Below are 14789 nucleotides of genomic sequence, written 5' to 3' on the forward strand. Positions count from 1 at the left end.
ATAAACTCTAAAATAGTGGACGAATTAGAGGACTCATTAAAAGTTATATAAGAAGGAACATTGAAAAAAAAAAATCAAGGAAATAATGAGAGCCATAAAAGATTCATGGATAACAGAAGAAATTATCAGATTGATGCAATACAGAAAAAAATTACAATAATCTAAAGATATGCAAACCAGCAGAAGTGAATAAATATAATGCCATAAAAATAAAATATAATAATATAAAATAAGATATACAAATATTAGAGAAGAGAAAAATAAAAATGGATATGAAGTGAATATTGAAAAAATACATCAGGACAAAAAAATATTTCTTACAGAAAGACATTATGGATTATCTCAACAAGCATTTTGTTTAGATAGGTTTGAAACTACAAACAAAAGATCATTGCAGCTCTAAACCATCAGACAAGAGTTGTCCACCCCTAGTATTATAAATTTTAGAATAAATTTTGTTTTAATTTTAATTTGACATAATTTTAGTAAAGATTTTATAAGTATATGTAATGTGATTGTTTAAATGAACTGTGAATAATAAAAAAATGCGGAATTGATAAACTACATACAACTCTTTTTACTTTAAAATACTATTTATTTTCATCAAGGGTTGTCCACCCCTAACATTTATTTTTAAGTTTTGCGGACAGTTTTCTTTATTTTAATTTTCTGAAATCGAAAAATACATAGAACTCTTTTCACTTCAAAAAACTATTTATTTTTATATTTTGAACTTAACTATTTATTAACGTTTTTTTTTAATTTTGGAATCAATTTTCAACTTTCGAATTTGTAGTAAGCGAATTTTTTACCAAGTTTGCAGTCACAATTTTACTAAAAAAAACAATTTATTAACTTCCCGTAGGGTAAGCTATTGTAATGGGCCGAAAATCGAAATTGAAAATTTTTACATTTCTCGACGTTTTGAAGGTTTCTGAGCATTTTGGCATACCTCAGAAAAAAAGGATGTGGGTGTGTGTGTATGTGTGAGTGTGTGTATGTATGTATGGATAACAATTTTTCTTCCACGTTTTCGGGCGCACGAATCAACCGATTTGAATGGTTCAAAAAACATTTGATTCCTATTGATAGGGAGATGTGCTGATTAGTTTTTGGCAAAGGCAGGTCCAGCCGATTAGGAGATACGGAGCAAAGAGTGCTGAAAATAGAAATCGAGTTTTTGAGAGATCGGAGCATCCGATTTGAATGATCCCAAAAACATTCAATTCGTAATGACGGGGAGAAGGGGTGATTAGTTTTTGGCAATGGCAGGTCCAGCGGTTTCGGAGATACAGAGCTAAATGTGCAACAAATGACAGTTTTTGAGAGAACTAAGCGTCCGATTTGATGAATGATTCCAAAAACTTTCTACTTGTTTTTACAAAATAATTGATTTTTGATTTTTTTTCCAATTTTTTTTTGTATATCGAAAATAATTCAGATTTTTATTTTAATTCTCTTCTAAAAAACTTTAAACAAATAATTTCAACTTTCCAATTTAGTTTATATTCTATTTTAAAACATTTAATATTTCTCGATCATTTCGTTACGGTACGGGAAGTTCCAGCAATTTGCCTTAAGGCACGATGCCATACACTCCACTAGTTTTTATCAAGGGTTGTCCACCCCTCCCATTTTCCCATTGTGCAAATATTTCCCGACGCGTAGATAGTACATGTACTATGTACATCAGTACATAGTTGATAAATGGTTTACCTATTGTTTGCAAAAAAAATAGAGATATTGAATATTAATCTGAAGTAACAACAGTACAATGTTACAATTTGCAAAAAGGGCTTCAGCAAATACTCATTGGTATGTGATCAATCAAACCATTTCTAAATACATCATGTTGATAGTTTCTAAATACATGATAATAAATAGGGAATAGCTCATTTATAAAAGTCACTTAGTTATTGGTTATTGTGCTTTTTTATCCAAAACCTCAATTTAATTATTTCATTTTTTTTATTAATATAAGTTTAAAAAACGTTTTGCTCAATAGTATTAAACGGTTGATTAATCCATCAGATTCAAACTTCAATCTTCAATCTTCGGTGCATTTTAATAAAAGCCGCAACAAAGCGGCCGGGTATGGCAGATTCGGCACGCGTTGTCCTGTACCCACGTCTGTAATTGAATAGTTTCAATTTTTTTCATATCCTATACTAATATTTATAGTTCAGTTAAAAATAATAATCACAATTTTCATATTATATTCTGTAATAAAATGTATATACATCAATATGAATGATGTTAAATGTAGAACTGCGAAATAAATTGATGTGTTTCAATTTCCACATTTAACTTTTCAATTATACTGTGAAAACTAAATCAACTACATAAAATATAACATATCTCAAACCAACAAATATCGGAGTATGTTTCTTAAAAATGTGTATAAATTGGGGGTTTCTGTGAATTCCAGCTAGCTTCAGATTTGGGTGAAGTATCACTTAAAATCAAAATTTTAAGAAATTTTTTGTAAGAAAAACCAATTTTTTTGACACATTTTTTTTATTCAATATAGTTTTTTGAAGACGAAATACCGATTATAAACTTTTCGAAATCATTTTTGTAGTACGATTTGTAATTTGCCGCAAAATCATATCATTATTTGGCAAAAATTTCTTTACGGCGAGCATTCTTTTGAGATCTGAGAACTGGATATGGTCGCTGGGTAACGGATCTAGAGAATATAGTGAGTGGGGAAGCAATTCGGAGCCCAGTTCATGTTTTTTGTCACTGTTTTCCCCGATTTGTCACTTTACGTTGTCCTGATGAAGCAGCACGGTTTTCCTTTTCAAATGGGGTTGTTTTTCCTTCCTGATCTTCAAATGGTCCAATAACGTTATACAATGTTGATGGTCTGGCCTTTCTCAAGATAGTTGATAAAGATCATTATTTGCGAATCCCAAAAACTGACGCCATAAATTTGACAGCTGATTATTTGCATTTTTTCTTGTCATCGTGTCTAGGCCACGCGGCTTGCTGCCGAATCGACTTCGGAGTGTAGTGGTCAAGCCAGGTCATATCCATGGTGACATATTGTTGCAAAAACTCAATGGTTATTTCGAATAACCAGCTCCAAATACTCTTACGAATCATCAACTCGTTTTGGTCAAATGTTAGTTCGCGCGGCACTCATTTAGCACAGTGATTTTTTATAATTTAAATATTCGTGAACGATCAACACTTTCTTTTTATATCAGTTTTCCAGATTGTTCCGATGGGTTTTTTTCATATTTTCCGGCGTTCAGCATCGTCAGTGTCTGTACGGCCACGATTAAAATCAGCAAACCAATTCTTCACCGTTTGCGTCGATTTGGTACAGTCCAGATAACACTTATCAAGCGATACTTTAGCAGCAATGGTATTTTTACCAATTAAAAAGCAATGATAAATCAACCCACGAAATTGCTTCGAATTCATGGTTTCGAACAACTCAAAAGTAGCGTCTCTTAAACCCATGTAACTTGTAAACAAATCGTCGGATTGTCATTAAATTTTGACATAGTATGATCTAAATCACATCTGTCCACCCACAATAAACTTCTAATATATAAATCAATATTAAAGCCCATATGGACATATGGGATTCAGCTGTGGGGTTGCGCCAACAAATTGAACATGAACATCCTGCAAAAAAAACTCAAAACAAAGCTATTAAACGCACCTAGATACGTACCAGGCTGGCCTTTCCATCAGGATAGAAGCATGAATACTGTGCAGGAGGAAATACATCAATACGCTAAGAAGAATGCGGAAAGACTAGCTGAACACCCGAATGATCTGGCCAGAATACTGCTTGAAGACAACATCCCTAAAAGGCTGAAGCGAAAACATCCGTTACAATTATGTCTATTAAGAAATATGTATTCAACACAACTTAAGTTACTAAGCGTGGTACTACTAAGGTGGAAGTAACACAGGTTACTTACGCAAATAATCACTATCAATTACTGCCCTAGATTTAATTTTTACCAATATTTTTACTAAGTGTACGGACAGTTGTAAATCTTTTATGTACAATAAAAAAATTATCTTTTCAAAGTTGTTGCATCTTATAAATAACATGGATGATCACATAGTTACATCATCCATATATTGTCCTACGGTCTTATTGAGTGACGTAATATGTACAAAACCTTTTAGCAATACCGTCCACGCGTTTCAATTTGCTCATATGAAACTCTTGTCAAATACAATTTTTGTAAATGTTATTAGAAGAGAAGTATGTTCGTAGTGCAAAAAATGTAATAATTTGTAAACAAAAAAATCATGTTTTTAACTTCCCGTGGGGTAGTTATAGTAATGGGCCGAAAATCGAAAATGAAAATTTTTCCATATCTTCACGTTCTGAAGGTTTCTGAACATTTTGGCATACCTCAGAAAAAATGGATATGTGCGTGTTTTGTGTGTTTGTGTTTTGTGTGTCCGCATTTTTTCGTTCGCGTTTACGGGCGCACGGATCAACCGATTTCAATGGTTCAAAAAACATTTGATTCTTATTGACAGGGAGATGTGCTGATTAGTTATTGGCAACGGCAGGTCCAACGGAGATAAAAAGCAAAGAGTGCAGGAAATAGAAATCGAGTTTTTGAGAGAACGGAGAATGCGATTTGAATGATCTAAAAAATATTCAATTTGTAATGATTAGAAATTGGTGATTAGTTTTTGGCAAACGCAGGTCCAGCCATTTCGAAGATACAGTGTTACGGATGGGGGTTAGTTAGACCCCTTCGGAATAGCTAATTGAATTTGACTCAATAGCTATTCCGAGGATTTGATATAATTAAATATATTAAGTAAAAATACTCAACGTTCTCTACTTGCTCGGCGGTCCAGTCGGATGGCGGCTTCAAGTTCGGATATCTCAGATCGCTTGAAATTGGATGCTGAGGAAGAAATGAACTCCAAAACACAAATAAGTAACACTGGCACTGATTAAAAATGTATTTATTTCATAAAATAATATCTAATACTCGGAATATCTCACACAAACTCATATGGAAAACACAAGTAAAACGGTGTACGTACAAGCTAGCGCGAGAGCTCGTTCACCCGTCAGATAAGCTATTACGTCCAAAATCTTTAGGAATTGCCAGAGAATAAAGTGTTGTCTGATTATTACAAATATCATCTGACGACATCTACAAGATTCTGGCGCAAACATATTCCCCAGTCTAAAAGGGCTACCTTTTATAACCCTATAATTCTTTCGATATTGGCCACTCGAATCACTCCATCGGCACCTAGAAACTTCTACTCTTCATAATCAATTTTTAGGTCGGATCAAGTGTTTAGGTAGTTCTGGAAACACCAAAGGCTGCATTTTGATCGAAAGTGAAGCGTTATAAGGAGGCATAGTATATTAGAAAGGACGTCATGAATTTTCAATAATATTGCATGGAAATACTTAGTTTTAATAATATTTCGTGGAAGAATTTGACAATTGAAGTGAATCTGATATCGAACCGATTATTATATAACCCAATCGGGTTTCTAGTGCCATAGGTAATCTTTGACCATTTTTCACCTTATTAGTACCCATGAGTTCGCTGAAAACATCACATCCTAATATGCCGTCGACCATTTGAGGCAAATAAAACTTTGGATCCGCTAGTGGGTACTTCAAGAATGATTCAATTGATGATACTGGAATCGTGGTTTATGGTTGTTTTCTCACAATTTCTTGCACAACGTATGCACATACTGGCAATTGGTATGGGATTGTGGATTTTAAAGTGAAGTTAACCAATCCTATCACGTTTTGTGACGAATTTCCTAATCCAATTACTTTTGCTGAAACTGGTTGAACTTTCAAATGGGCCTTTCTACACCAAGCTAATGTAACGAAATTTTTATCACTTGCTGAATCAATTATACTACGTAATGAAGTGTTTTTCTTTTTTGTAGAAACCTGTGTTACCGTTGTCGGCAATATAGTTGTATTAGGTGCGAGTTTGTTGTTATTGAAACTGCATAAAACTCTACTATTGGATTTCAAATTAGACGGATAATACCGATTCGTATTTGCAAGATTCTTATCAGTATGCAACAATGTATGATTCCTCACATATGAGACAAGTTTTATTCGATCGACACGCAACTGTCGTCTTATGGCTTAAACAATTTACACATAGATGTAATTGCTGAATAATTGCTCGCCGATCAGGAATATTCATTTCAAGAAATTTTGAACAAGTAAATGTTCTATGTTTTTCCCGGCAAACAAAGCATTTATAATCATATTTCATGAATGATGACAGTCTAGATTCTGTATTTTTATCATTAGGTTTATCATATGCGTTATTGTTAGTCATACTCGTCATTCAATATACTTGGTTTTTCGCTTGTTGCGACTTATGGAGAAATTTGAGGAGATCTTGGTATTTAGGAAATTCTCCTTGATATGAATGTTCAAATTTCTCTTGCATAGCGGGATCGAGTTTTGAGAGTGCCATAGAGGTTATCATGAAGTCAAATGAATCTTGAATGTTTAATTGTGAAAGGGCCTGCACAGCTGTATCGAATTGCTCGAGAAATGAATTTATTTGTGAAGATGTAATGGTTTTGAACGATAAAAGCTGTTTAAGGGGCACAACTAGTGTGAAATTTTCAAAAAATCGAATTTTCAATTTTTTCATATTTTGATAGGTTATACCTTTAAAAATAACATACCAAAATTTTAAATCGATATCTTAAATAGTTTTTGAGTTACAGCCATTTACAGAGTATATATGGGTCATTCTTTTACAAATCGTACGAATTTTGGTAAAAACAAAGTGACATTTCAGAATGGGCTGAAAATTTTTTTATAGTTATTATACATAAAATCATTTACACGTATTTCAGGATTTTGCCGGTGTTCTAGGATTGGAACTAGCAGAAATTAAAGAGCAGATTCTAATTGGATTAAAATCAAAAAATATGTGTGACGTTATGATGGCGAAAACTCACTACAGTACCGATGACTTATTTAATGATATGAATGTCTACGAAAGGATTGAATTTAAAAGAAAAGAGAGGAATCCCATACACAAAGAGAACCAAGTAATGACAAGAGCATCATTACCTACGGAGACAGCGACAACGAGAGGAATTAAATCTGAATATAATCGAAAGGAATACTTGCCAGCTAGAGACAGCAGTGACAGACCACTATGTTTCAAATGTAAAACATATGGCCATGTATCAAAATATTGTGATCGAATCAAATCAGAAAACAAACGCATTGTAGAAAAGTCTAATGTACTGACGAATGCCGATATGAATAGAGAGCACAAAGAAACCCTAAAATACTTTCATGATTATATTTATATGCTTATATTTCAGGTAAACAGATTAAAAGTTATATTGATTTAGGCAGCCAGTGCACACTTTTGAGAAAAAGTGACGCAGATGGTTTAGGAATAAAGTACGAAGAAATTCCAAGCAACATCAAAATCAGAGGTTTTTTGGCAGCGGAGAAGTTCGACCGATAGGTAGTTTTACCATAGAAATTAAAGTAGACGAAGCTAAGGCAGTGACTCCTATATATGTTGTGAAATATGGATTCCAATAAATCAATCTTCGAAGATAAAGTTAGTGAAATGGATGATTGCCTGAGGGATTTGAAAGTGCCGGACTTACCAGCACCGAAAACTAACCTGTGGGCTAAAGAAACGTACGTTATTCCGCCTAAGTATGTAGGGTTCATTAGTGTATATACTGATAGGGACATAAATGCTGATATGTATATAGAGACCAATACAACAAGAGACAACAGATGTTTCCCAAGATGTGTAGTGTCAATGAGAGGGGGTGAGACCATCATACCGATTTTGAATATATCAAATAATGAAACAACGGTTGAAAAGAATTATAAAATTACTAAATGTGACGAGTGCCATGAAAGTGAACAAACCCAGGAAAAATCAGATGTAAGAGAACTAACAACGGGTATAATAAAGTAAGATGAGGACATACCGGAAGAGAGTGGAACAAAATTATATAACTTATTAGATGAACAAAGATTGTTTTGTCAGTAAATTAACAGAGTTAGGATGTACAAACCAAGTGAGCTGCAAAATTGAAACAATAACTGTAGAGCCGATTACATTCAGATCATATAGAATGATTTATGGAGAAAGAGAAAAACTTAGAGTGATGATACAAGATCTGAAAAACGCAGGCATTGTCGTGGATTCGACATCAGACTTTGCAAGCCCCATCTTAATCGTGAAGAAGAAGACTGGAGATGAAAGAATCTGTATAGACTACCGTGCACTAAACAAGATTACTAAAAAATGACATATCCCTTACCATTGATTGACGACCAACTAGACAGATTGGCAGGAAATGAATACTTTATAACATTAGACATGGCATCAGGATATTACCAGATACCTGTGAATAAACAATCATAGAGAAAGACTGCATTCGTAACGCCTGATGAAATGTTTGAATTCACCAGAATGCCATTTGGTATAGTCAATGGGCCAGCGATATTCCAAAGGTTGGTTAATAGTGTACTGGGACCACTGCGATTTACAATAGCTTTAGCATATATGGATGATATATTTATTCCGAGTAGAACTGTCGAGGAAGGTATCATGAATCTGGAAGTGGTTTTAAAAGTGATCAGAAAAGCGAAACTAAAATTGAATATGAAGAAGTGCTACTTTTTACAAAAAGAAATAGAATACCTTGGGTTCGTAATTTCGAAAATGGGGGTAAAACCAGGAAGAAAGAAACTAAATGGAGTACTAAACTTTCCACAGCCAAGCAACGTACACGAGGTTCGTCAATTCTTGGGGTTGACTGGGTACTTCAGAAGATTTATTCAAAACTATGCGACGATATCCAAATCAATTAGCAACCTAATACAAAAAGATGCAGAATTCAGATTGGCAAATGAACAACATGCGGCGTTTGAAAAATTAAAGAATGAACTTGTCTCTACTAAAGTATTAGCATTATTTGTTGCAGATGCTTATACATAGGTGCACACAGACGAATCACAATTAGGATTGGGTGGAATATTATTACAAAGAGGAAGAAGCGAACAAATGCATCCAGTTGCTTATATTAGTAGACAGACTACTAGAGATGAGCAGAGATACCATAGCAACGAGTTGGAGACATTAGCAGTCGTATGGACAATGGAGAAGTTAAGAGTGTACCTAGTTGGGAGAAAATTTATTGTAGTGACAGATTGCAATGCATTGAGAAGTACATTCACTAAAAAGAATTTAATACCAAGAATAGGACGATGATGGCTGAAACTACAAGAATATGACTATGAGGTGATTCATCGACGAGCAGAGAAGATAAGACATGTGAATGCTCAATTCCGAAATACCATAAATGAAGCTGAAGAGACAGAATGTGTGGATGGACTTATGGTATTGAATAACTATTTAATAGAAGAAGACTGGTTAACCATAGCGCAGACAAATGATGAAAAACTGAAGTGTATTATGGGCATTATACAGAATGGACATTATGCAGGGATCAACAGAGAAGATGATAAAATTATAAAGGAGTATGAGATCAAAGATGGATGATAAATGAGGAAAATTGAGAATCGGTTAGTGTATGTAGTACCAAAAAGAGTGAGGTCACAGATTGTAAGAAGGTATCATGAGGATTTGGCACACAGGACGGGACAAAGTTATAAAAAAGATATCGGAGAAGTATTGGTTTCCTAGAATGCAAAATTATGTGAAGGGATATATAGGAGCATGCATTGAATGCCTATATAACAAGTTACCGGAAGGCCAGAAACCGGGGAAACTACATTCCATAGACAAAATAGGAATGCCATTTCACACATTGCATATAGATCACTTGGGACCGTTCATTAAAAGTAAGGCTGGAAACACCTTCTTAATCATAATCCTAGATGGGTTTACTGAGTACACAATTCTTAGAGCTGTTCGAGATACGAAAAGTCATGGAACTAAGAAGATTTTAGAAGAAGTCATATCGCTCTTTGGGTGCCCAGTGTAATTACGGACAGAGGCACGTCTTTCACAGGAAAACCGTTTGAAGATTTTTGCAAGAAAAATGATATTACACACGTGAGAAATGCTACTTCAACACCAAAAGCAAATGGACAAGTGGAGAGAGTAAATAGATTTGTAACAACGGCCTTGGCATCGTTATCAAAAGATGAACACTTTGAAGACTGGGACAAAAGTATTAAACAGGTTCAATGGAGCATTAATAACACATACCATAATGCAATTAAGACAACGCCTTTTCGATTGTTATTCAATTACGAACCAAAGTCAGGCGACTTAGTGAGAGATATTGACATGGCTGAATTAGAGGAAGCAGATATTGAACAAGTCAGGAAAGAGGCAATTGAAAACATACGAGAAGATCAATGTAAACAAAGAGAAAGGTATAATAAGAGAAGATGCACAGGCGACTCATACCAAGAAGGAGATTTGGTCATGGTGCGTTGTGAACCACCGAGCACAGGCGAGTCTAGGAAATTGCGCCCTAAGTATAGAGGTCACAGCAAAATTCCCACACGATAGGTATCGAATAGAGGATTTGCCAGGTATGCAGCGTAACCAACGTTTCTACAGCGGCATATTACCAATAGATGCGTTAAAAAAATATGAGATGCAAGAAGTCGACAGTTACTCAGAGGACAGCAATGATGACGAACCTAGTAACAGTGACGAAGAAGAGGAGACAGTCAATATACAACCACTGAAACGGACAATCACACGTCCCAAGAAATTCGAAAACTACATTCTCGAGGACGAGAATTTAGCAGGATAGCCGAATGATAACTATGAATAGATGGCGCAGTTGTAATGTATGAATGTTGGTACGAATGATTGCGTGGATCTATATAGGAATACTATGGAGGATGGTTGTAGGAGGCAGAGTCGTAGTGTAGCGAGCGTAGAGAACATGTATATAGAGAGAGAACTTAGTGTAATTATAGTGAATAAAGTAATTAAGAGAACATTGTGTTTGAATATAGAGACGATTAGAAAGTTAACATTCATCAAAATACTTTGAAAAAATTAACTTTATAATTACGAATCGATTTGACCGCGCGCGGTAGGAAAGGGTATGCAAGAATTATCGGTAGGTTTAGTGTTAACCCTTTCGGTATGCGCGGTACATATGTGCACCACAAAGATTGGAAATTTCTGGACAGTTGAATTTATGTATGAAAGCAATGCAATTTATACCACGACGTTATGTAAGTGTTTAGCTATGAGATAATATACATATGGCCCGTAAAACAGCATTTAGTTTAGAACCAATCGCGTTTTGTTTTTTATCCGCCCAGACCACGTTGCAAAAATCAGACTATTTTTAATAAAATATAAAAACTTCTTGCGATTTTTGGTGATTGTGAGTGGTTACAATGGACAAGAAAGCGAGATAAAGTAGGCAAATATAACTATGTTCCAAACATTTTGTATTTATTACTACATTAAATTACGCTTGATACGCTGGTATAAATGTGAAAGATCTCAAATAAGAGGTGGTTAAAATATCGTATTTTTTTTTTAACTTGTTATTTATATTACAAATTTGTATTGACAAGATGAAGAATTGATTAAATTTTCATGAAGGCATGCCTAGCGGTTTCGGAGATCTAGTGAAAAAAGTAAAAAAGAAAGCCATTTGGTGATCAAAAATGATTATTAGATATAACCACATCAAAGTATCAGAAATTTTATAGAGATTTTAACAATAAGTATAAATTTTATTTACATTCCTATCGGTTCCGTACCGTAATGTTGATCCGTTAGACGGCGACGCGGCGCTTACGCGCTTCGGTATTTCGTCTCTATGCAGTTAAAGCAGTACGATTGCTTTGAAAAAAAGTTCAGAATTTCCAAAATATTTCAAAATAAAGAAAACATTTTACAAGATGAAGAATTGATTAAATTTTCATGAAGGCATGCCTAGCGGTTTCGGAGATCTAGTGAAAAAAGTAAAAAAGAAAGCCATTTGGCGGTCAAAAATGATTATTATACATAAGCACATCAAATTATCAGATATTTTATAGAGATTTTAACAATAAGTATAATTTTTATTTACATTCCTATCGGTTCCGTACCGTAATGTTGATTTTAAAAAAAAGTAAAAGTAAAGTAAAAGTCTTATATGTTAATCTTTTTTAAAAAAAAATATTTTTGGTCCGGGAAGTTCCAGCAATTTGCCTTAAGGCACGATGCCGCCACGCGCCCCACTTAGTTATGATTTTTACTTCAACATATATCACACATTAAAATTATTATACAAACCGTTTTTTAAACAATTTTTCGAATACCTTCCCGAAAGGGATAAACAACCGTGTTATTTTTATTCAATAGGTTCAATATTATAGTATACTTGTCAATACTTACGTAATATTTGCCTAGTTTGAAATACTATGTTTTTTATATAAGGCATTTTATTTTCTCTATTGACTTAGAATCAAAGATGCAAACAACGTCGAGTTGCACGTGAATCATTATCCGAACAGAGTGACGCGGGTTCTCACAGTGACGCTGATAGCTCTGGTGGAATCGATGCCGTTGTGTTATATTCAGAGGAATGTGAGACGTTACAAGAAATGTTTCCTGATACTTGCGTTAATGAGGTAAAATTTATAGTATTATTATAAACACCGTATATATTATGCTTCGTTAATTTTAGTTTTAATAACGTATATATATATATATATATATATATATATATATATATATATATCTTAATATAAATAAATTTAGCGTCACACCTTACGTCCGCGATGGACGCCTAAAATACTGAACAGATTTAAAATTTGTTTTGCTCACCGTATGCATATAGATCCCATTTAGGACATAGGGTATATTAAAAGTTTCAATTTATATCCGAAATATTATGTTTTTGGCAATTTCAAGTGAATCGTATAATCAGTTTGATCTTATCTAGAGCAACGACTTACGAACAATTCGAGCGATAACGTCGGGTACAGTAGACTCTCTGCTGAGGCGTACGCAGCACTGAAACAGTACAAAAGAACATTTGTTCTATGATTATATTGTAATATTTGACTGCCTCCGTTTATACCGCGTTTCTAAGTGAGTCCACTTGAAGATTATATATTATTATCTGCTAAATAAATTAATAAATATTATGTAGCATTATGTTGCCAATTTTGAATTGATGGAAAGTTATTGATGGAAAGTTTAGAAAGCAATATATATTTGTGAGATTCTTAAAATTTATTTTAAATAAATATTAATAGTATTGTTTATGAAATTAAATGTGTTTGAGTGAATTTCAATTTAATAAATATATGTTTCATGGTCAGGGGCAGTAGCTATAATTAAAATATTATATAAAATTAGTTGGATCTGGCGTTAAACAAATTAACACAGGAAAAGAAACAATATTTAAAATTTACACCTAAGTCTGTTTTTACACGGTCTTTTTGTACACGGTTTTGATATAACACGGTTTGAAAATTGAATATTTTTAATTTTTTTACACGATTTTATTCCATTTAGCACGATTTGAAATTTTATGTACTTAAATTTTTTTTGTCAAATTTAATTTTTGCGAAGTATGTTCCTATTCTTTTCGTTCACAACATAGTTTTTTAGTTCCTGAACTTGCCATACATTTAATTTATATTACTTTTAAGATTAGAGTGCATATCTTTTTTATCATTAATTACTATGCTTGTGAAAATAAGCATTATATATTTGATTTAATAAAATAAACATGAATTCTTGTTCTTAAAAATTCTTGTTTTTCACTAATTTTAATAGGTTTTAGAGATTAGGAACAAATCGCCCGTTTTTGTATAAGATCAATGTCTTTTTTTACACTTTTTTTTTACACGGCGTCTTCTGGAACCAATCTACCGTGTAAAAACAGACTTAGGTGTATATTATTACTGCTAAGAAATATAGTACAAAATAAAATATTAATGAATGAAAGTTATATTAATTGCATACTATAGATATGTGTAAACATATATACATTATAAAAAATATACTATAAATAAGCATTTAAAGCATAAATATTAGTCAATTCGCTGGGCATGCCACATAACAACATAATTTAGATATGTATTATCGGGTTTTACTTCCTAAATAAAAAATTGAAGAATTAATCAAAAGCGCGGTAATTATAAATCAAAATCTTGAAACTGTAAATGTGCTAATTGATATAAATAGAATCAGTTTCAGATTAGGTTGGTTCTTGCAAAGACTATTAATATTATCCAGGAACATTTCTATGTGACGTGCTTTGCAGTGGATAAACTATTCATATGTTTTTTGTTAGCTGCCCGTTTCACTTACATACCAATTTGCAATCAATTAGTTATTTTCTACTAGACATATTTTTTATGGCAAAACAACGTTTGCCGGGTCAGTTAGTATATATATATATATATATATATATATATATATATATATATATATAGTATCACAGCCGTTGTCCGCGATGAACGCCTAAAATACTGAATCGATTTAAAATTTGTTTTGCTCCGTGTGCATATGGATCCCATTTAGAACATATTATAAAAATCTCAATTAATAACCGAAATTTTAAATTATTTAATAAAAAAAATATTTTGACGTTTTACCATAGTTTGAGTTCTGTCGAGAGTCTACAACTCTCGACCAAGGACCATAGACATAGAGCATAGATGCGTTTCTATGGGCGGTTGGTAACATATAAATAAGCATACGGCGAAATATATTTGTGAGGTTAGGTTATTATATGTCAAATGTTTATTGAAAGCGGAGTTTTATCAGAGAATATTACTATTCATGGTATATATA

General features: G+C 33.2%; 1 protein-coding gene across 1 annotated transcript in view; it reads left to right on the plus strand.

Moving 5' to 3' along the window:
* The window catches only part of LOC113369785 (CUE domain-containing protein 2), a 159712-nt gene that overhangs the window by 88583 nt on the left and 56340 nt on the right, over nt 1–14789 (plus strand). The window contains exon 5 of the mRNA XM_026610356.1: nt 12443–12610. Coding sequence (XP_026466141.1) covers nt 12443–12610 — 168 coding nt within the window. The remainder of the gene's footprint in view (nt 1–12442; nt 12611–14789) is intronic.

This window comes from Ctenocephalides felis, unplaced genomic scaffold, assembly GCF_003426905.1.
Source record: "Ctenocephalides felis isolate EL2017-DRISC unplaced genomic scaffold, ASM342690v1 CF-g0.4_SCAFFOLD_01492, whole genome shotgun sequence".
Taxonomy (NCBI): Eukaryota; Metazoa; Arthropoda; class Insecta; order Siphonaptera; family Pulicidae; genus Ctenocephalides; species Ctenocephalides felis.